We start from the raw sequence: 24276 nt of genomic DNA, 5'->3' as shown, positions 1-24276 counted from the left end.
TGTTTAAGCCAGGGGTGCCCACACTTTTTTGGCCGGTGAGCTACTTTTGAAATGACCAGCTCACGGAGGTCTACCAACCAAAAATAAAATCCCAAATTGCAAGGGGCTGAATAACACGTTTTATTTATACTTGGGATAACTACAACAACTCTATTTGGGTTCTTGAACAGAAACAAATACATGAATACATAAAACAAAAAGGCATGTGCTGCAAAACACAATTCAATATATTTAGGTGGGTCCCTACCATATTCTGATGACTTGCACTGAATGGAGTCCGTCAATGTTGCATAATCAGGACAGTAACTGCTGATGGCTAGTCTCAGACAGGCCTCCAAATGTTTATCAGTTCATTGGGAACGGTATTTCGACTTCACTATCTTCATTTGGGAGAAGGCTGACTCGCATAAATAAGTTGAGCCGAAGAGTGAGGTCAGTGAGGTGGCACATTTTCTGACGTTTGGATACTTTTCAACCCTGAATAAGTTCCAAAACTGTCCGGCATGGGCACGCGCCTTTAACTGAATGTCGGCCTGCAGCGACAACATCTCATCCTCCAGCGCAGACGGGTTCAGATGAAACACTGCTCCGATGTTTTGGGCCAGCGAATCAATATCATGGTCTTCACTAAACGGATAGCACATGAATGTGGCGATTGGCTCGAGCAAAGCGAAGTCTCGGAAGCGTTTCTCGAAGTCAGATGTAATGTTATTGACTTGCTCTGTGTAGCGCACACTGTCAAGGAGCGCGCTGTCCTTCCCTTGCTTCTCCAGCTCAGAGGCGATGTTTTTGAAGTTGGCCAAATCTTTGCGCTGCAGCTTTGAACACAGCAGATGCAGTCTTCGTTTGAAGGCATTAACTGAGCTGATCATGTCAACCACAGTTCTGTCTTTCCCTTGTAGCTCCAAGTTCAGCTCATTTAACATGTGTGTAATGTCTGTTAAAAACGCCAGATCTAAGAGCCACTCCTCGTCATCTAGACGTGCGTACTCCGCGAGCTTGGTGCCATGGAGAAATTCCTTTATCTCCGGTAGAAGCACTCGAAATCTCTGGAGAAAATTGCCCCTGCTCAGCCATCTTACGTCAGTGTGTAGTAAGATGTCAGTGTGAACACAGTCGGCATCCTCCAGATATGCACGAAACAGCCGTCTTTGAAGAGGTCTTGCCCGAATAGAACAGGCCACTTTAAGTGACACATCCATGACCTCTTTCATGTTCAGCATTTTTGCACATAGTGCGTGCTGGTGTATGATGCAGTGATAATTCAGAAAGTCAGGGTATGTGTCATCCTCTCTGCATTTTGCGATGAAGCCATTACAACGGCCCACCATCGCAGGCGCACCATCCGTTGTGATGGAACTCAACTTAGACATGGGGAGTTTAGTGTTGTCAACAAAGTTTTTAAATGTCCGAAAAATGTCCTCGCCCCGAGTGTGTTCCTTCATTGGCAGAATTGTCAGCAATTCCTCTTTCGCCGTCATGTCTGTGAACACCATCCGGATAAAAACGCACAATTGCGCTGTATCGCTCACGTCAGTGGACTCGTCTAGTTGGAGTGAGAAACACTCGCAGTCTTCTATGTCCTTCCTGAGTTGCTGGGTCAAATCCTTAGCCATGACTTCACAGCGACGTGTGACTGTGCTCCGTGATAATTGGACAGCCTTGATAGTGTTTACTATTTCTGTTTTGTTTGTGTAATCCCGAAACAAGGCGTCTGCTGCTTCTACGAAGGCTTCTTTCACCATCTCTCCATCTTGAAAGGATTTTTTGTGTTTGATTATAGCGTGACTCACTCGTAGAGATGCTTCAGTGGCTGCCTTTGCGGTGGATGCCGGCTTTAAGAAAAGTGACTGCTGTCCAGCTAATTGTGATTTAAGTTCCCTCACCTTTCTCTTTCTTAACTCGCTACTCGGAGGGAAGTTGCTGTCATATGCCTTGTGAACACTCCGATAACGCCTCTCCACGTTAGCTTTCTTTGGCAGAGCGACACTTGCTTTACAAATAAGGCAAATAACCTTTGAATGTGACATCACAAAAAAATATTCTTCCTCCCATTCTGGATGGAAGTGGTAGGTTTTTAGCTTTTTCCTCGGTCCCGCACTCATTTTGTTGTTTTTATCTTGTTTATGTCTTTAACTTAATTTGAGTTTTCCCGGCACTTGACTGATTTTGTATCGCTTTGCATTCTGGGTTAACAGACTGGAAAGTGATAGGTCGCTTTTTCTGTCAATCAAGTAAACTCCTGAATTAAGTGTCAGGGAGGCCAAGGGAGGAGGGATCAAAACCTGTTTTGTCTATTTTAACGGAGCTGGATTTTTGTTTTTATGAATGACTCGCGATCTACCAGCATTGCCCCTGCGGTCGACTGGTCGACCGCGGTCGACGTACTGGGCACCTCTGGTTTAAGGTGTCCAGGTGATGCAGACAGGCTGGACCAGAGAGTGAGAGACAGAACTGGACTCCTCACAGCAGTGAACTTAAGCACATGTACAAATACTATTTTTTTCATACTGTACAAAAAATCAAGAAAGATATTGGTTTAAATAAATGAGTATTGACTTTAATACATTGATATACATTCCATTAAACAATACTAGATCACCTACACACCAGTGAAGTTGAGGGTTTTTTATGGTCCCAACCATGGTCCCGACCATAGACTGTATATATAAATGGACGTAGGGTCTGCGACGTCACCCATAGGATTCTGCAGAGTTGCCGAGAAGCCCTTAGTAGGCGGAGTCGGCCACTAACGGCTCGACACTGACGTCAGAGTTCAACTCCCGCCTACTCCAGCCTGCTCCAAATAAGGGCAAAGAGGCGGAGCCGAGGCGGGACCTGCTGCCACCGAGCTGAAAGTTCCAGAGCGAGCTGAAGCTACTAAGCTAAGCTAACATGCTCCCCATCTGTCTGCACACTGCCGTGGCATTTTACGTTTCTAAGGTAAGCGGACATGAAACTATTCAGCAAAACTATAAATAATAATCTAAGTGATTGAGTTTTTAGCATAATACTTCAGAATCTTAAAATCCCTTAACGTTTGTATGCAATTGTGCTAAATTCAACACTGGAATCAAGCAAATATGAATATGTTTGCATGACATTAGTTATTTATATTGTGATATCACTTAATTATACGTTTAATACACTTAAATCAAGCTAAGGTACATGTGATGGTAGCTAGTTAGTGCTCTTACCTGTGAGGCCTCCTCCAAACAGCATAATAACCAGACTATATCATTAAAACTAAGTACCAGTTCTAGATCCTTGACTTTAGACAAACAATTCAAAAGACAACATGTATTTAAAGACCAATCTTTATTTGAATGTGCCTCTTAACCTGATATATTAGTTATACAGTAATAGTATTGACAATCTAAAAAAACAGAGCAACTCAACATTCAACTTTATGTTTCTTATTATTCTAAAGCATTTTGTTATTTTCATTTTCCCCCTCTCATATTCAGTGTGGACGGATTGAGACAGCGTGGTGTCCAGAAAGCTGCAGAGACTTCAGGGAGAAACCTCCGTGTGATGGACGTCCTGTCTGTTGGTTTGGAGAGGACTGAGGGTCTTTCCTCTGCGAGGAGGACCAGGTCTGATGGAGGAGCCCATGCTGGGCAAAGCTGATACCAACTGCAGAGGTCTAGTCTGTCACTTTATTTGACTAAATGTGTTTACTTTAATAGTTTTACACCTTCTGTCCATATGTGCTTTTTATTTAAAACATGTTTGATTAAGCTTTGGTTCACATTTCAATAAATTGTATTTGTATTTGCACTCCTTTTGTCCATTATTCTTACTGAAAATGTTAGATTACACATTCACATCTGACTGAAGATTGGCCCTATTTATTTGTGACATTGCAAACTCTGCGGTACAAGGAACAAGTGATGTGAAGCTCATAAAGCGAGGCAAATAGAAATAATCAGCTGATGGAGTGTAGATGTGGAAATAGGTGCATTCCATCAGCTGACTGTTTTTACAATAAAAGTACCGTAATTTTCGGACTATAAGCCGCACCTGAATATAAGCCGCAGCAGCGGCATACCACTCTCGGTTCCACTTTTACTTTTGCGCGCTACCTGTCTCACTCTTTTCCGGCCTCCAGCTTTTCCTGCTGGAACCCGCCGCTTAAAGGTGAGGGTCCGCGGACCGGCCATAGAGCCCATAGAGTTAAAGGTGTTGGCCGTTAGCTGTAAAAATCCATAGATTAGCCGCACCGTTATATAAGCCGCAGCGTCGAAAAATAGGGAAAAAGGCGCGGCTTATAGTCCGAAAATTACGGTAGTTTCTTAGTGTACTGGTCCTAAAATCTCATAGCATCAGCTTTTAATTTTTCTCTTGGATGTTCTTCTTGACCCTCAGAGAAGGAGAACATTTCGTGTCTTTCAGGCGTGTCCTTTCCTAACAAAAATTACAGGAAACATAAAACATATTATTACAGAACAAGTGTGTTATTTATGAAAGCTGTGTGTTTAGGAGCTGTAGATATCATTATTTTGTAATTGTAATGTTTTTTTTTATTTCAACAGTGAGCTACAAAGACAATCAGATTATGAATGAACAGTATGAAGTTCATCAACATTGAAATATATGTTATTATCAAAATAATATTTAACTGTTATAAAAATGTAGTGCAACTGTAGAAGCTTGCTCTGTTGTCGCACTGAAAAAATAACTTTTACCACGTTTTTTAATGACAATATTGAGAGATAAATAGTAGCAGTTCTCCTTGTGTTAAATATCTTTGCCTTCAATACATTCAATTAGAAAGCTGACCAAATAATATTGCTTGTTAACATCTAAATGTAACTTTTTGCACAGAAAAACCCCTCAACTTAACTGATGTGTAGGTGATCTAGTATTGTTTAATGGTATGTATATCAGTGTATTAAAGTCAATACTTCATTCATTTAAACCAATATCTTTCTTGATTATTTGTACAGTATGAAAAATAGAGTCTTTATACCTGTGCTGAAGTTCACTGATGTGAGGAGTCCAGTTATGTCTCTCACTCTCTGGTCCAGCCTGTCTGCATCACCTGGACACCTTAAACAAACATATATATGTAAAGTACCATGTTTACCAACAATATAACTGATTATCTTCTGTTGAACATGTTGGATTGTGTATTGTCCGAGTCAGGGTCCTTTTTATTTTACTGTAACTTTGGAAGTTGTGTTACCAATGCTTACTGTTTATTTGATACCCATTTGGTAATGCAATTAATAAAAACAACAAGGTTTAGGTTCGTTCTTCAGATGACTGTGACGTTAACGTGTAAGCTCAATAATGAACTCCAGCTCAACCAAACATATTGTAATATCTAAGTAATCATCTTGAAATATGACATTAATAATTGTAATACATACACACATCTTATTGTGAGCTTGATTTCACATACACTACTACTTCGACATTAGCTTGTCTACATACTTGAGCATAGCCAATTTAAATTAACCTTAGTGATGCATACAGTTCCTACCTACAAAATAAAATATCTCTCTAAGTTACAAGGATGACCTTATTTTATCAACCTCAAACAGAAGCTGTTTGTTCAACAGTATTATCCCACTTTACACTTAACACTTCTCTATTTCGTTTTAATCTTTATATATACAGTCTATGATTTTAACTTGGAGGCTACGATTAGCATCGTTAGCACCGATGTAGCAACCACTCGCTTAGCCTTAACATTCATTACGTTGATTAAAATCATTAACACATAAATAAAGCACTCAAATTTCACTTACCGCAAAACCGGATTCATGCACCGTCTGTTTTAACCGCAGAGCGAGTCACAATCGCCCGATATATAAGCATGAAGAACAAACAACCACGGCCGGCTTCAAGTTGTGTTTCCTGGATGAACTGACCAGGCAGAGTCCCTGTAGCTAGCTTCACGGAACAGCTAGCAGAGAGACAAGAAGCTAGGAGCAGCAGTCACTTGACAGAGCGGTCACTCAATGTGACCACGCCCTAATTTATGCAAAAACGTTAAGATCTAATATCAAATAAAAGGGTCATGTTAGAAAACAATTCACTCACAGATTCATAATCATGAAGGTGGAATCTAACTATATCGATAATAAAATGTATGGAACCAGGGGGAAGAAACATGTTTTTTTCTGCTGTAAAATTGGGCATTTTAACATGGGGTCTATGGAAATTGCTCCTTTCTGCAGTCATCGCCTATCGGCCAATATATGAACTGCAGTATGTAGCACTTCCGTATTGGCGTCCTGGCTCTTCCCCGGAGTTTGCCGCTTGGTCCACACTCACAACAATGTCATACAGACATAAATAAAGCATGCATGCTGCGGCGTTTTGTGAAATGCTGCTGCGTTTTGTGAAATGCTGTGGCATTTTCTGAAAGGCTGTGGCGTTTTCTGAAAGGCTGTGGTGTTTTTTGAAAGGCTGTGGCGTTTTCTGAAAGGCTGCGGCGTTTTGTGAAATGCTGCGGCGTTTTGTGAAATGCTGCGGCGTTTTGTGAAATGCTGTAGCGTTTTCTGAAATGCTGTGGCGTTTTGTGAAATGCAGTTGTGTTTTGTGAAATGCTGTGGTGTCTTGCACTTCAGGGCCACCGTACATTTGCCTCCGAGTCCTGCATGAACTGTCCATAGACTGTATTTTAACATTGGTCATATGGTGGTACTTGGAGCGCCAACTATTTTCTCAGGTGGTACTTGGTGTAAAAAGGTTGAGAACCACTGCAAGAATAACAAAAAGAATACCGTGAATAAACCGAAATACACGTGTCGAAGCGGTTCGCTGCTGATTACTACGCCCCTCCCCCCCCCCCCCCCCCCCCCGCGCGTGGAACGAATATTCGCTGCTGATTTCTACCGAATATCCGGAGACCAAAAAATGGTATTCGGGACAACCCTACCACCCACACATCTATAGTTTCCCTCTGCTTTAGAGTGTTTAAAGCTTTATCTTTCGTTATGCAACCGCTGACTTCACTGTGTCCCCCACACTTTCAAAACCAATCCCTACTTGCCCATCTTCACACACACAAAGACACACACACACCATTGATAAAGCGAAGCCGACAGTAATCAGATGCATTCAGAAAGGTCAAGGCTCTCGCATTTCCATGAGGAGTCTTTCACTGCCTTAACATATTACTCAGCGGATTAAATTCAATAATCCACACACATATGATTGAGCAATCCATATTAATACCATTCACACCATTAAAAGGACCCCCACTTTCATGTGTCTGCATTATTCACAGCTCGACTACAGGCGCGCCGGATTCATTTTAGAATTGGGGGGGCCAACAAAAGTGCGTGTGTATGGCCCAATCCCAAACTACGCCCTAGACACTCCCCCTCCGTGACGGAGTGAACTCCGTGGAGTGACACATGAGGCTCCCTCCTGTCAGATGGAGGGAGTAAATACAGCGGCAAGCTTTGGGACAAACTCCCCTCTCTCCGGCAGAAACAGGAAATGCCGTAACGGCTACAACGGTTTCAAATCAGCATCTCTTTGACAAAAAATGTAAATGAATAACTCAAATAAAACTCCAAACATCTTTAATTGTGTTACTTTTTTGTAAAGCTCTTAGTTTTAAACCTGATGTTTATAAGCTTCTTAGTGTTTGCAACAGTCTGTAAATATACACAATTTTATAATAAAATGCACACATTCACCTTTTTCTAGACTAAACACAGGTATGATCCTAAGTAAAAAAAAAATGAGGTTATCATGAGGTTGTTAACATCGCAATTTATCACTATCGTTTAGTGGTTTTGCAAAGAATTAACCACTCTGTTTTTGTACCATTCTGCGTTGAAGTACCTTCTCTTTGCCCAAATAATCTACTAGCGGTCTCCTTTTTTCTGATAGTTAGCTGTACAGCTTTAACCGCCTCAATGTCCCGACAGCAAACCTCCATGCAGTTGGAACCAGCCTGTTTCGGTTCAACAACGGCGGCGGTGGGGTCGGCGGCGGTTTTGACAGTTTCTGCGGCCGCAGACTAGAGCTGCTGCTTTTGGGTTCATCTGGCTTCGCTGTTTGAAGAAGGTCCAGCCTCCGGAGATGTGGTAGTCAGGGATGTGACCTTCCAGTTGTTAAATTTAAGTTTAGATTGACCGTATTTAGTTTTCTTCTGCGCTGGTTCTTCTGACATGTTTGCAAGTGTATATATTCTTTATATCTCTAGGTTAACGGCTGACACACACAGCAGAACAACGTAACAAATAAAGTAAACAACGTAACAAATAAACAAATCTAAGCTTTTTTATTGGTTGTAATTTACATGGATACATTTGAATGGTGTGACAATGTCCTATTTGATTGGGTTAAAATGTACATATTCTTCCTGTTATGTCTGCCTGCTTTATTTTACCTAATGCAAAGTGACCTGCTCCATCGAAATCGTTCGCATTGACCCGAAGACACATTTTGATTCCTAGCTTTCTAATGAGATCAGGATTGTTTTTGTACTCCAAATATTAAGCAAAATATGTCACATTATATAATGACTGTTACAGAGTCATCGTTTTGAGAAAAAGGCCTTTAAAGTGTTTCTCTTCTCTGGAATCCATCGATCTGATTGATTATTAGCGGAGCAAATGATCAAAAATACTACGGAGGGAAGATATTTTCGTTTGGATTACTGCACTCACGGGAAACACCGGCTGTTGTTATGCCTGTTGTGACGTTAAATTACTCAGTTCTCCGCTTGTAATTATGCCATTACAAACTTCAAACCTGTATTTATCATCTGCATTTGCCGAAACAAGTTTAATATTCTGAAAGCCAAGACTTTGTTTATTTGAAATCAGATGAAAACGAACTGTAACGGACCCTGCCGTGTTATCTATGATTACTATGCCTTAAATTCATAATTTCAGCGGGAGGGAGGGGGAGCGGCGCTGCGGAAGAGCAGAGTGGCCACTGAGAGGCGAGCTGTGGTCTTCCCTTTACAAGCTTAAAAAATGCGTGTAGCTAATGAGATTGAATATATATAACAATACAAAATAACAAAATATACACAGCTAGATCAGATCGCGTTTTAGATGCGACTTTAGAGTAGAGGGGAATTATTGAAACGGGATTTGTACAGTGTTCCGCGCCGCGTGTATATACGTGTGTGTTTGTGTATTTTTGCGTTTGTGTGTATTGTGTTTGTTTCCCGGGGAAAAGACTCACGAGAAACACCGGCTGTTGTTATGCCTGCAGTGACGTTAAATTACTCCGTTCTCCGCTTGTAATTATTCCGTTACAAGCTTCAAAGTTGTAGGCCTATTTATCATCTGAATTTGCCGAAACAAGTTTAATGTACTGAAAGCCAAGACTTTGCTTATTTGAAATCAGATAAAAACAAACTGTAACGGACCCTGCCGTGTTATCTATGATTACTATACACCTTACATTCATAATTTCAGCGGGAGGGAGGGGGAGCGGCGCTGAGGAACAGCAGAGTGGCGAGTGAGAGCTGTCATCTTCCCTTTACAAGCTTCAAACATGCCTGAAGCTAGTGAGACTGAATATAACAATCAAAAATAACAAAATGTACACAGCTAGATCAGATCGCGTTTTAGATGCGACTTTAGAGTAGAGGGGAATTATTGAAACGGGATTTGTACAGTTTTCCGCGGCATCTGCTGCTGCGAAAATGTGGGGCAGGGCTGAAAAGTGGGGGGGCCAATGGCCCCCTGGCCCCCCTGCTTCCGGCGCCCTTGCTCGACTACAGTGTGAGTTTCTGCATATTCACATAATCAAAGATCCTGCGACCTCCAGAGAATGCAATGGAATTATCTTTGATGACAAGGTGATAGAGAGAATTATATGATACGGAGACAACAAAACACGACAGAGAGCAACCTTCAAAACACCCTACATATATTATATATGGCAGTTTAGTCAGACAACTCACGTTTTCTTAATATGTTTATTATAGCATTATATAGTTTGAGTTTGGCGTCTAGGCTCGGGCCTCATCACTCCACAGATTTGCAAAGAACATGAGTGATGATTAGATAACCATCCCCCGAGCCTACAGGTGGAAGCTGGGGTGGAAGCTGGGGCAGGCAAGCAGCAGCAACATGAAACACAGCAGCAGGAACATGAACGCAGCAATAGCAAGTGAACACAGCAGTGGCAGCAGCAGCAAAGCGAGGCAGAGGCAGGAAGACCTTGCAGCTTAAATAGAGCGGCATGTTTAGGAGAATGTGTTTGGTTTGGTTGTAAGGGGGACGAGGTGCTTCACGTGTTAATGTATCATTGGTGCTCGAGTTGACTGCCTGAACTGGCTCGCAGGCTTCGCCCCATTTAAGAGACTTTTGATTATTGCAACCAGGGGCGTAGCTGGGGGGGGAGGCAGAGAACACTATTATTATCTTTTTATTAATTTGGTTTTATTATTATCCTAAAGTAAGTTAATGTAGATGACTCAAAAGTATAATTGCCTGTATTAAAAAAAAACGTCACAAAAGAAACAAACAGGTTCTTGTTACTCTGTTTGACAAAATGAGCACCCCTCCCTTCATTCATTGCATGGTATGGGCGCCTGAGCAATGGAGCAAGCGGAGCAGGTGCATTCCCACAATTGACCTTGGGGGAGCAAACGTGTGCTTTTGCATCCCCACTTTTTGATCATATGAAAAATATGATATGTCCCCCCCAATATATTCCTGTTAACATAAGTATGTAATTTCAATCGAATTAATAATACGCAATGAAAGAACTTGTGCTGATTATAGACACTTAATAGCGAGTTTTTAAGTTTCCAAAGATTGTGAACCCCCCCCCCCCCCCCGCATTTCGCTCACAATGGTTTGATCAACTGCCTCCCACCCACAGCAGTCCTGATGCAGGTAGCTGAGTTTGGTGGCAGACCTTTTCAGTAAGTTGTTCAAACAAAGAATATGTTAGACATGTCTTTACTTCTACCACTCAATACAATAAAACACATTTATAATCATCACCTTCTCTTCATTTTCGCTGCATTGAATTACAGGTCACTTTTTATGTTAGCTAGCAGTTAGCTGATGTTTGCTAGCCAGCTAGTAACATCAACCAGCGTGTGTGTTTGACTAGCTAGCTACCTGGTAGATCGAAGCCCATTAGAGTTTGAGTTTATTAGGATCCCCATTAGCTGTTGCATTACAACAACTAGTCTTCCTGGGGTCCACACAAAACATAAAACATTACATTCGACAAGACTTTTACAGAACAGTAAATAAAAAATAAAAAACTGATTTCCGAAGTCCATTTTCCTTCAAGCATTGACTTTCATATTTTCCATCATATACCACTTATTTTCTGATTTCATTTCATTGGAAAGAAAATAAAGATAATGATAATAAAATAAGAATAAAGTACTTATATCTATCTGCATTTACAGATGCCAGCCTTCAATTCTCTTAAGGTACAACTACCTGAAATGAAAATAAAAGAAGAATGAATGATAGAATGATAGAAGATAATATGATAGAAGCCCATCTCCTCCTGTAACTGCACACTGTGTGTGTGTGTGTGTGTGTGTGTGTGTGTGTGTGTGTGTGTGTGTGTGTGTGTGTGTGTGTGTGTGTGTGTGTGTGTGTGTGTGTGTGTGTGTGGGTGTGCGTGTGCGTGTGTGTGTGTGTAGCCAGCCAACCAGGTAGAAGATGGCAGAAAAAATAAAAAAACATGTATTCAACCCAGTTCAGTGTATTCATACGTGTATTGCTCTCCTGTGTAGAAAGATGTGGTGGTGACAGTGCAGACTCAGGGAGGAGGCAGAGAAGGAGAGAAAGAGACACAAGAGTTACAGGTAATGGAAATATAACTCAGCTTAAAGTGTAGGATAAAATAACAAATGAAGACACAAATACTTGGATAATATATTCCCCTCTCTCTCCCTTTCTTTACAGAGTAGCATAAAGATTGTGTATTCAAACCAGTTCAGTGTACTCATAAGTGTATTGCTCTCCTTAATGTAGAATAATGTGGTGACTGTGCAGACTCAGGGAGGAGGCAGAGGAAGTGAGAAAGAGAAAGTTTGGTTACTTTCCTACCTCCTTTACTGGTACCGATACATGTGTTAAATGTAGTATAGTTGTTAGGTTGGAGGCGGGAATCATAGCCATAGAAGCCCGGCTCCGCATCTTAGAAAATAACTCAGCTACAGTAAAGCCCATGTTAGCCGGTGCGGACCGGCAAAAGGTATCTCCTCTTAGCCGTCCCCCGGCAACTCCCGAGCAGCAGGGAGATTGGGTGACTGTTCAGAAGGGGCATAACGCGAAACCCGCAGGTCCCCACCAACCCGTTCACAGGTATTCCCCACTCAGCGAGACACCCGCTGAGAAGCCAACTCTGGTTATTGGTAGCTCTATTATGAGACACGTGAATTTAGAGAACGAAGCCTCCACAGTCACATGCATCCCGGGGGCCAGAGCGGGCGACGTTGAGGCGCATCTTAAACTGCTGGCTAAAAATAAACGTAAATACAGTAGGATTGTTATTCACGTCGGTGGTAATGATGTTCGTTTACGCCAATCAGAATGCACCAAACTTAATGTGGCGTCGGTGTGTAGTTATGCTAAAACAATGTCGGACACCGTAATCTTCTCTGGTCCCCTCCCCAATCTGATCAATGATGACATGTATAGCCGCATGTCATCATTTCAGGGCTGGTTGTCTTGGTGGTGCCCAGCAAACAATGTGGGCTTCGTAAATAATTGGACAGCCTTCTGGGGAAAACCGGGTCTGATTAAGAGAGACGGCATTCATCCTACTTTGGAAGGTGCAAATCTCATTTCGGCAAACATTTCAGGGCTTTGTGGACTTAACCCATGACAAACTGGAGTTGAGACCAGGAGGCAGAGTCGCTTCTCTGCGCTCTCTCCTAGGCAGTCATCCATAGGAATCCCGAACCCAATAAAATACCCAATATTAACGGTGTGTGTGTCTGCCCAAGGACAATTTAAGGTAAAACCTAATAGAGGTGTCATACATAATAACCTAATAAAAGTAAATGTAACAACTACTACAGTGCCAGAAAACAGGAAGATTAAATGTGGTCTCTTAAACATAAGATCTCTAGCATCTAAAGCAATATTGGTAAATGATTTAATATCAGATTATATTATATTGATAATATTAATATACAAGGTACAAGCGGCCGAGATGGGTTTTCTCTGCAGGGTGACTGGTGTCTCCCTTAGGGATAAGGTGAGAAGTTCGGTCATCCGGGAGGGACTCGGAGTTGAACCGCTCTTCCTTCGCGTCGAAAGGAGCCAGTTGAGGTGGTTCGGGCACCTAGTTAGGATGCCACCTGGGCTCCTCCCTAGGGAGGTGTTCCAGGCACGTCGAGCTGGGAAGAGACCAAGGGGTAGACCTAGAACCAGATGGAGGGATTATATCTCTTCGCTGGCCTGGGAGCGCCTTGGGATCCCCAAGTCAGAGCTGGTTGATGTGGCCAGGGAAAAGAAAGTTTGGGGCTCTCTGCTGGAACTGCTACCTCCGCGACCCGACCACGGATAAGCGGGAGAAGATGGATGGATGGATGGATATATGCTGTCTCACTGAAACTTGGTTGAGACATGAAGAATATGTCAGCATAAATGAGGCCACTCCACCCAGCCATATCAATACTCATATTCCTCGAGGCACAGGCCGAGGAGGTGGAGTTGCAGCAATCTTTGACTCAAATGTACTTATCAATACTAAACAAAAATTAAATGATACCTCCTTTGAAAGGCTCGTTTTTAGTCTTACGCATCCGACTTGGAAAACTTTGCATCCAATCTTATTTGTTACAGTGTACCGTGCACCAGGTCTTTATTCAGCATTCTTATCAGAATTCTCTGAATTTTTATCAGCTTTGGTACTTAAAACAGATAAAGTAATTATCGTAGGTGACTTTAATATTCATGTTGACGATGATAAAAATAGCCTTACTGTTGCATTTAACTCTATATTAGATTCTGTTGGTTTCTGTCAGAGTGTAAATAAACCAACCCACTGCTATAATCACACTCTCGACCTTGTTCTGATTATGGTATTGAAATTGAGCAACTATTAGTCGAACCGCATAATCCTGCTTTATCCGACCATTTCTTAAAAACTTTTGAAGTACTGTTACTAGACTACAAAGCATTAGTCAAAAGCTCCTGTAGCAGAAACCTATCTGTTAGTGCTATAGCCAAATTTAAGGAAGAGATTCCACCAATACTTAACTCGATAGCATGTCTGCATGTTAGGGAGGAAACTTATACAAAATGTACACCACCCCAAATTGATCATGTTGTTGATAGTGCTACAGATGCGCTGTGAATAAAATTAGACTCTGTTGCTCCTTTGAAAAAGAAGAAAATAAAACAACATAGATTAGCTCCATGGCATAATGCCGAAACCCGCAAAATAAAGCAAAAGTCGAGACAACTTGAAAGGATATTTTGGCATATTACTCTCAATTAATATAAGAAAAAACTGCGTAAAGCGAGAGCTGCCTACTACTCTTCATTAATAGATGAGAATAAGAATAATGCAAGATTTCTTTTCAGCACTGTAGCCAGGCTGACAGAGTGCCATAGCTCGATTGAGCCTTCTATTCCCATAGCACTCAGTAGTAATGATTTTATGTGCTTTTATAACGATAAAATTGTTACTCTTTGAAACAAAATTAATGACCTCTTGCCTTTGACCAGTATAGTATTATCAACAGCTCCCGGAAACGTAAGTTCTAATATTACACTAGATAGTAAACTAGAATGCTTTTCAGCCATAAACCTTGAACAATTAAATTCAATGATTCTGTCTTCTAAACCACCAACGTTTATATTAGACCCGATTCCAACTAAGCTGTTAAAATAAGTTTTTCCATTAATTAGCACTTCTTTATTAAATATTATGAATATGTCTTTATTATCAGGCTATGTTCTACAATCATTCAAAGTATCAGTGATAAAACCGCTTCTTAAAAAGCACAACCTCGATCCAGAGGTTTTAGCCAACTATAGACCTATTTCTAATCTTCCGTTCCTCTCAAAGATTCTTGAGAAAGCAGTCACAAAACAGCTGTGTGATTACTTAAAAAACTATGATTTATTTGAAGATTTTCAGTCTGGCTTTAGAACACAACATAGCACAGAGACAGCTCTGGTTAAAGTCACAAATGACATTCTAATAGCCTCAGACAAGGGACTTGTCTCTATTCTTGTCTTGCTCGATCTTAGTGCTGCATTTGATATTATCGACCATGATATCCTATTGCAAAGACTAGAGCACTTAGTTGGCATACAGGGAACTGCTTTAGGCTGGTTTAGGTCCTATCTATCTGAACGCTCTCAGTTTGTATGTGTCAACGATGAATCTTCCATGCAAACCAAAGTTAGCCATGGAGTGCCACAGGGCTCAGTGCTTGGACCTATTTTGTTCACACTATATATGCTTCCGTTAGGCAATATTATAAGGAATCTTTCTGTAAACTTTCATTGTTATGCGGATGATACTCAACTATATTTATCAATCAAGCCTGATGAAATTAATCATCTAAATAAAATTCAAGACTGCCTCAAGGACTTAAAAACGTGGATGACCTTACATTTTTTTATGTTAAACACGACCAAAACTGAAGTTATTGTACTTGGCCCGAAGAATCTACGAAACAAATTATCTAAAGATATACTAAATGAAGCTCAGCGCAAGTTCAGGCAGGAAGACCTATCACTTCGTATTGCACGTCATGGCAATACTCGCTCCCTTCACTAAATTATGGGGAGCGCCACTCCTCAAGCTAACCTATCACTTCCCTCCATTCACAAGCCTAATTATCGCACCTGTTAATCCCTCTATATATGCTCTCCCCTTTTCCATCGGCTGTCTTCCAGGTGTCAACCCGCAAGCAGCAGCAGGGCTTCGTCCCAGCTCCAGGTATATATTCATCAGCTCCGCAGTCTTGCGGATTAAGCTACAGGCGGCGTTCCCCAGTTGGCTAGCGGTTCTAGCCGGCCACCCCGCAAACCCGGACGCGGAAGGAAAAGACTAGGACATCGGGCTCCACTGAAGTTCCTCCGGCTTAATGGGAAGGGGCTACTTCAGGCAAACAATTGACGCACGCCTTCAGTCGAGAGAGAGCATCACTGGCATCAGGGCCGCTCTAATGCGGCGCTTCCGGCTTCACGCGGAACGGGCCCTCATCGCTCGCGAAGCTTCACCCATTTCTGGCTTCAACTACAACCCCTCTTGCAGGCAGGCAGGGCTTAAGCTACATCCCATCGAAGCTACTTCTCCTCCCGGCTCAGTAGCCAGTACTGGACACTAAGTGCGTCATAGACGGCTAGCAGGTTCAGTGCACAGCAGGCTTGCCTCCTTTCCCTGCGCCTCACCGCTAAAACAGGCAAGAAAAGAGAAGAGGAAAAAGAGAGGAAGAAAAGAAAAGAGAGAGAAGAAGAACAAGGAAGAGAAAAGCAAAAGAAGAGAAGAACGAAGAATAAGGAGAGAGAAAAAGAGAGAAGTTCGTTTATGCATTGTTGCCTTTAGTTCAGGGTTAAGGTGAGTGTCAGGCAGCTTCGGGTGTAATGCGTTACAGCATGGAGTTATGCAGTTCGGGTAACTACTACCCGTCACAATGCTCAGTAAGTACCGCAGTTTCAAGCTTCAACACAGCCACGGATGCTGCCCATCCATGTTTTTTTTGGGGGGGGGTTTCTTTCAGGGAGAAAGAGAAGTTCATGTAAGATGATAGAAGACAGTCTAATCACCCAACCAGCACATCAGCATCTACGTCTCACCGTGGCGTAATTAAACTGCTAATTAAGCTAGTCCTATATCAGGGCTCGACAGTAACGGTTGCCAGGTTGCATTGGCAACCATTCAGAAAAATGTCAACCACTTCTTGGACTTTGGTTGCCATCAGTGGCAACCAGTTTTTAACATAAGAAATAAGGACAGCAAAACGTGCACCCCAAAATAGATAAATGTTCATATTTGTTTTAAGCGTGATATTTAATTGTTGTGACCAGTCGGAACCTGATACTTAAATTGCACGTGCATTGGCGTGATTACGGAGCCAGAAAGCGATGCACGTTTACTCGCGTGCGCGGTGCGCCGTGTGTTTGTTTTACAACAAAATGGCGAAGCAAAAATAAGTTGTTTGACTGTGTGGTAAAAAGTTCAGCCAACACCTCAACTTCTCAAACGAATGTTCAAAGTTATTCAACCGATGAAGCGTCGGGTAAAACCCGAACGAAAAACAAAGAGGAATGTTTTCCATTCACTTCCGGTAAAAGTTCCTTCAAAATAAGAGTCCCGATCTTATTACTACCAAAATAAAAGTGCAAAACGAAACTTTAACAGAGAAAAATGGTCGCATTAAATTATAATCACTTCTATAAAAAGGTAACACATTTTAAATATAGTTAGACATATTAAAGGTAATTTACAGCATCAATAATTAATATCAAATGTTTAACTGTGAATGGTTTTCATTTATTTAACATTAGAAATGTATTAGTCTGGCCAATCCAAGACTTCAATGCTGAAGGGCCAATGGGTCTATGGTGGGGGTCAGCACAAAGGTCAAGAAAACCCACATTTGAAAGGGAGACAACGGATGATCAAGAAACTTGCTCAATTCATTTGTGAGGGATCTATGAAGAACAGGAAAACAGCAGCACTACTGGTATTTTGTATACCAGCAATTGAGGGTGGACAAGTTTACTACCACTTAGGTTCAAATAAGTGCGTTAATTACTTATTGTAAACCATTTGAACATTCTTGTGTCACATGTTCATTATTAAGTTGATGTATAACTGTATAGCATCTTAATTATTTAAAATATAAGCTATCTAAAAAAGGGCAACCGTATTTTCAGTTTTGGCAACCAAAAACGGATGCCTGGTTGCCAGCCTGGCAACCACTTTTAAAAGTTAGCGCTGAGCCCTGCCTATATCATGGGTCATGTCTCAGTATTTATCTAAGCAAATATTATTTCATGCTGCTCATATTGCACTCATATATTTGGTTTCATGCTCACATGGCTTATGTTAAGCAGGGTATGATATTCATGCATCATTGTACTCAAGCTAACAGCCGCATTACATTGTCTACATCTCCCTCTTCGCCAGGCATCGGCTCGTGCCGGCTATCCAAGATCTCTCCAGCTTACCTATGGTAAACATGCATATAACTGGTGGTGGTGTCTTAAGAGCATTACAGGGCTCGTTCAGGATAGGTGCAGCAAACCTGCCGCAATCAAGGTAATTGTTCCTCTTCCCTACAACAACCGCTTCTCATCCGACATTCGTCCGAACCTCAGTGCCGTGCTGGCTATCCAAAGGTCTCTCCAACCTTAAAATTGGTACGTATGCATATAACTGGTGGTGGTTCTTAGCATGTCAGCACGTATATCCGCCCCACGGCTCATGTTTATCCTTGCATGTCTAACCCTGTACGTCCAGGTTGTAACCTTCGGGTCTGTATAAAATGTGTCCCTGCGAAGTCAGGTTGCCCCGTACGTCCAGGATGCCCCGTTCGTCCAGGATGCCCTGTACGTCCGGGATGCCCCGTATGTCCGGGATGCCCCGTACGTCCGGGAAGCCCTGCATGTCCAGGATGCCCCGTACGTCCGGGATGCCCTTTATGTCCAGGATACCTTGTATGTCCAAGGGACCCTGTACGTCCAGGAAGCCCTCTACGTCCAGGGAGGATGCCTAGGAGGCATCAGTATGTCTAAATCCCCACATGTATTAACCTCTCATTTCATCCATAGATTTCCACTGCATCCCACAAGGTAAGATTTCATCACGTTCAGTACTTCATACTTTCACTTCTTTTGGGGGTTCATCGGAAACGGTTCTTCCCTTCCCGAATGACATCCTACCAAACCTGGGCCTAATCGCCAAACACCCTTTCATTCACTTGTTATAAACTGTCATCATTATGTTTCATTTATATAATGTGACCCGATAATAAACATGTATTTCATACATCACGTCTCTCCTGATTGAACTATGGATGGCATTAATTTGGCCTCCAGTGAGACTGTAAGGAATCTTGGTGTTATATTTGATCAGGATTTATCCTTTAACACCAACATAAAATCAATTTGAAGGACCGCCTACTTCCATCTACGTAACATTGCAAAAATCAGGCATATCTTGCCTCAAAACGATGCAGGGAAACTAGTCCATGCATTTGTTACTTCAAGGCTGGATTATTGTAACTCCTTATTATCAGGGTGTACCAAGAAGTCAGTCAAGTCGCTTCAGCTGATTCAAAATGCTGCAGCTCGTGTACTAACCAGGTTTAGGAAAAGGGACCACATTACTCCTGTTCTGGCTGCCTTACACTGGCTCCCTAAAGAACACAGGATAGAATTTAAAATTCTTCTTCTCGCCTACAAAGCCCTTAATGGGCAGGCGCCATTTTACCTTAAATAACTCATTATACCCTACTGTCCTACTAGGGCATTGCGTTCCAAGAATGCAGGGTTGTTGGTTGTTCCAAGAGTCTCTAAAAGTACAATGGGAGCCAGAGCCTTTTCTTATCAAGCTCCACTTTTGTGGAATCAGCTTCCAGTTTGTGTTCGGGCGGCAGACACCCTATCCGTTTTTTAAGAGTGCGCTTAAGACCTTCCTTTTTGATAAAGCTTATAATTAGGGCTGATTAGATTCAGCCCCTAGTTTTGCTGATATAGGCTTAGTTTGTCGGGGGACATCTTACTTCTTCCTTCTCTCTGTCTATACCTGTGTACTCTCATGTAGGGCTGGGCGATATGGTCTCTAAAGTATATCGCAATATTTACTGACTATATCGCGATACACAATATATATCGCGATATTCTGAAATTTCCTCTAAAAACACATACATTTTTTTTATTTAACCCCTTGATGTTTACAGTCACGCCAGTATGATGATTATTGTAGTCCCTGTAACACATGTCTGCATTAAACCATTGTTATTTATACTGTCTTCATTCATGGTTTCTATTAAAACGATTTTAACCAACACACAAAAAATATATTCTTGTGTAGCCCCACAGTTAGCTGCAGTCTAACGGTTATATAGCCTACATATATTTGCCTTGAGTAACATTAAGGAGGTTTGGGTTTTTTGTAGCCTCACAGTCTCATTCACACAGGGTCTGCCACTAACTTAACATTGGACTGAGAAACTGTTTTATTGACAGTCAGTCGATGTGCACATCAGGCTATAATATAGAAAGAAATGTGGCTCATAATGTTGGCTAACTTACTTTCTGCTTCGTCATTCTGTACCATACGGGGGGTTCTGAATACATCTGTGATTTAAGCACATTTCGCTGCCTCCTCCTCGCGTGCTTTTTTCTCCTTTTCCCTCTCTGCACCACCTTTCCTCCTATTTTTCGCAGGATGGCGGTCCATCCTTCCACAATTATTAAGGCTGCCGGTGTCAGTTCAGTCGGTCCAGTCCACACTAATTCAAACAGCAGCGCGCTGGTCTCGTGAGAAACGGAGTGGAACAACCATCTTCATTATTCTCCTGAAATGTAAATGTGCCCAATCGCTAGTCTGACAGGTTCGTGGTTCTCACTGCGCCTCATACCGGTGCGACTTTATTTTGGACACCTGTCTGCCGCATTCATGGATTTGGCCTGCAGTCACTGCATCTGGGCTGAATTAAACACGGGCCATGTCAGCAGGCCACATCATATTATGCCAGCGTTGCGTTCACAAGACATACAAAAATAAAAAGAACATGTTGTGCTAAGGTTTAAACTAGCTAACCTTTCTTTCGCTCTCCTCAAAACAAATGCCTCTCTGTCACTGTGCGTGTGTGTAATGTTTGTGTGCAAGTTGGGCGGGGCCTGCGTGTGTGCCTGCGTGTGTGACTGTGTTTATGAGGGAGAAAGGAAAGCTAATTTTGGCCGCGGCGGGAAACTGATTTGACAACATATTACTCGATGTTTACGATGTGGTCATTTACGACATCGCATGTAGTGCAATCCACGATGTATCGTGTAAACTCGATATATCGCCCAGCCCTACTCTCATGTTCCGATTAACCCAGCTTCCCCAAATTTCTTTCTTTTTGGTGTCTATATACGCCGGGATCCGGAGTCATGGATTATCCTGCGGTCCTGTGTCATGGATCGCGAGTCCTGGATCTTGACTCGTGGCTGTGGTCCTGGATCATAAGTCCTGGATGGATATCCTGGTGGATTCATCTTCCTATTATACACACATGCATTTCCAAACATTTGGACTACCTATGTTACAAATGTATTATCTTTTCAATTTACACACGGCATCTATTGCACGTCTGTCCGTCCTGGGAGAGGGATCCCTCCTCAGTTGCTCTCACTGAGGTTTCTCCCATTTTTCCCTTTAAACTGTGGGTTTTCTCTGGAAGTTTTTCCTTGTACGATGTGAGGGTCTAAGGACAGAGGGTGTCGTATTATCATACTGATATTCTGTACAAACTGTGAAGTCCACTGAGACAAATGTAACATTTGTGATATTGGGCTATATAAATAAACATTGATTGATTGAAAGTGTAGGATAACATCCCTAGTCAAAAAATGCTCTAGGAATCTCTATACGTTTTTGGAACCCTATAGGAATCCTTTAGGATCCCATAGGATTTTGAGACATTTCTGTGCTCTATATTGCAGGAAATCGCACGTACAGGTGTTCATTAAATTAAAAAAATTCTGTCATGGAGGTGGTCGTGCCGGAACCACTCCAAACCGCCCCTTGCCTGCCAGCTCCTAATCTTGCACCCCCACTTTCAACTATAACTAGGCGGCACAGCAGCGCACTAGCAGCTTGTAGCTTGAACAGACTGACAGGAAAATGTCCTCTGCAGCTCATGAATCAGGAGCTCAGAAACGAAAGAAAAAACTTCAGCAAGAGGAAAATAATAAAAGAGGTCGACAGCTAGTCACCAAGTATTTTCACAAGAAAGGTATTTATTCACAGAACTTGTTTTGAAGCCCATAACAGCTTAGCCAACATTTTGTGGCTGACGTTAGCTACCTGTTCCTATCAAAAATTAGATGAGTGTAGATGAGCCCAGTGAATTTGTATCCAGCAGCTATGCCCTTTTGCTATGGCTAGCTAACCTAACCTGTATAATGTTACATGCTAATCACATCTGTTCTAATGCACAGATGCGGCTTCAGGATCAGTACCGCTTCCCTCAGGCCAGCTCCCAGTAGAAGGAGAGGAAGGTAAAGCAGCAGGGCTAGGGGTTAACAAACAGATTTTAAATATGCTTACCATGCATTGAATACAACTTTAAGTAATATTCACATTTATTTACTCTAGTTCTTCCATTAATTGCAATACCATTGACCACTGACAAATTAAATTGAGGTTGTTACAGTAGCTATAGCTAGATTTGAGCAATTGGAAAATATCTATACAAATGATTATTATTATTATTATTATTATTATTATTATTATTATTATTATAACAATTAAGAGATAGCTCGAGCTGTACTGTGTTATTACTATTATAGGGCATTTTATAAAATTATGTACACTATGGATACTCTAGAGCCAGGGCCCTCGAGCAAGGCAGCCAATGAGGAGAGCAGAGGTGAAGAGGCAGAAGTACCAGTACAAGAAGAGGTTGACGACCATGAAAGCAGCACAGATGAGGAGGAAGCAGCTATGGACAGTCAATGTCAGGGACAAAGTGAGGCTCCGACACAGGATGCCACAGATACTGAGCCACCTGTAGTGGTGTCTGAGGTAGAAGATCTGCTATCACTTGACCCAGGGTTGTTCCCAGCTAGGATGAGTGACAAGGACAGGGCAACTATTGTAAAGAAATGAGCAATGCGAGAAACAGATCAAGAATTTCCACATGATTCAAAGGGAAAGAGATTTCCAGATTACTTGAAATACACCAAAGCAGATAAGGGTAGGGGAAAAGTGAAAAGGGACTGGTTGATTCACAGTGAAAGTGCAAATGCACTGTTCTGCATACCATGTATTATTTTCTCCAAGGAGCAAAAAATACCCTTTCTTAGTGCTTTGAGTAGTGACCAGGGATACAAGATGTGTGACGTCGAGTTGCGTCGCATGTATGATAAATTCCCAAGCCATGAAACAAGTAGGAATCACAGGGACTGTTATTTGCGATGGAAACACCTACAGTGTTCGGTTATGACTGCATGTGGCGTTGATCATCAGTTGCAGAGAGAGCTACAGTCTGAAATTGAGAAAAACAAAGCTATCTTTCAGAGACTCCTTGATGTCACTCTGCAATTGGCAACAAGGAATTTAGCTTTCCGAGGTAAAACGCATGCTTTGGGCAATGTCCACAATGGAAATTTTGTAGGTACGCTAGAACTTTTGTCACGATATGATCCACTCTTGAAAGACCACTTAGACAAAATCAGGACATCCAAAAAAGGAAGCCATCTAACTCATTATCTGAGCCCAGACCTCTAGAACAAGTTTATTGAATTATGTGGGGGAAAGGTTTTAAAAAACATTCTGATGGAAAGGGAGGATGCCATATAATATGGAATCATTTGTGATACAACGCCTGACATTTCCCACACCGAGCAAAGTTTTGTGCTCATAAGATATGTACATTATAATGAAGACACAGGCGAATGGGAGATCACTGAAAGATTTATTGAATTAAAAGATTTCCACGGAAAAACAGGATGTGAAATAGCAGGCATGATGGAGAGTGTGCTTCTGGATCTAGGGATAGACATTAGTGATTGCAGGGGGCAAGGGTATGATAATGGAGCGAATATGTAAGGGAAAATCAAGGGAGTCCAAGTCAAAATACTGAAAAATAATAATCTTGCTACTTTCTCACCTTGTGCCTCCCACACGTTGAATCTGGTAGGAGTGCATGCTGCAGAATCGAGCCCTGAAGTGTCCAACTTTTTTGGTTACATTAACCGCCTCTACACATTTGTAAGTGCCAGGTTGCCCTGTACATAGGCTATCTGACACTCGTGAGAATTGATGCTGTGAAACCTGTAGCAAAGCACCTACCTGGTGTCATTGAAGCCCTTGCTACCATACTGAGCTCATGCAGTCTCACAGGTGAGGCCAGATCTGAAGCTGTTGGTCTGAGGAACTACCTCATGTCATTTGATGCCATTGTCCTTCTCACCATTTGGGTGAAAGTATTGCAATCTATTGATGACAGAAATGTGATACTCCAGTCAGGGAAAATCTCAATAGAGGTGGAGGCAGGTAATGTTGCTGCACTAAGAGATGAGATGCAGACTCTCAGAAATGGATGGGATGCTATTCTGTCTGAGGCATCAATGGTAGCTAAGGAAATGGAGGTTCCACCTCATTTCAAAAAAGAACTTT

The 24276-nt window shown here is 42.0% G+C and overlaps 2 protein-coding genes across 2 annotated transcripts in view; both read right to left on the bottom strand.

Moving 5' to 3' along the window:
* raly (RALY heterogeneous nuclear ribonucleoprotein) overlaps positions 1-24276 on the bottom strand; it is a 559745-nt gene that overhangs the window by 480901 nt on the left and 54568 nt on the right. The window lies entirely within an intron of this gene.
* LOC307038835 (general transcription factor II-I repeat domain-containing protein 2A-like) lies at positions 351-1745 on the bottom strand (the record flags this gene model as incomplete). Its single annotated transcript, XM_079680511.1, has 1 exon — positions 351-1745. One exon carries the CDS (start codon positions 1743-1745, stop codon positions 351-353), a length of 1395 nt encoding a protein of 464 aa, XP_079536637.1.

This window comes from Notothenia rossii (assembly GCF_949606895.1).
Source record: "Notothenia rossii genome assembly, chromosome: 5".
In the NCBI taxonomy this organism is placed as follows: Eukaryota; Metazoa; Chordata; class Actinopteri; order Perciformes; family Nototheniidae; genus Notothenia; species Notothenia rossii.
This window is presented reverse-complemented; position numbering and strand designations above follow the sequence as displayed.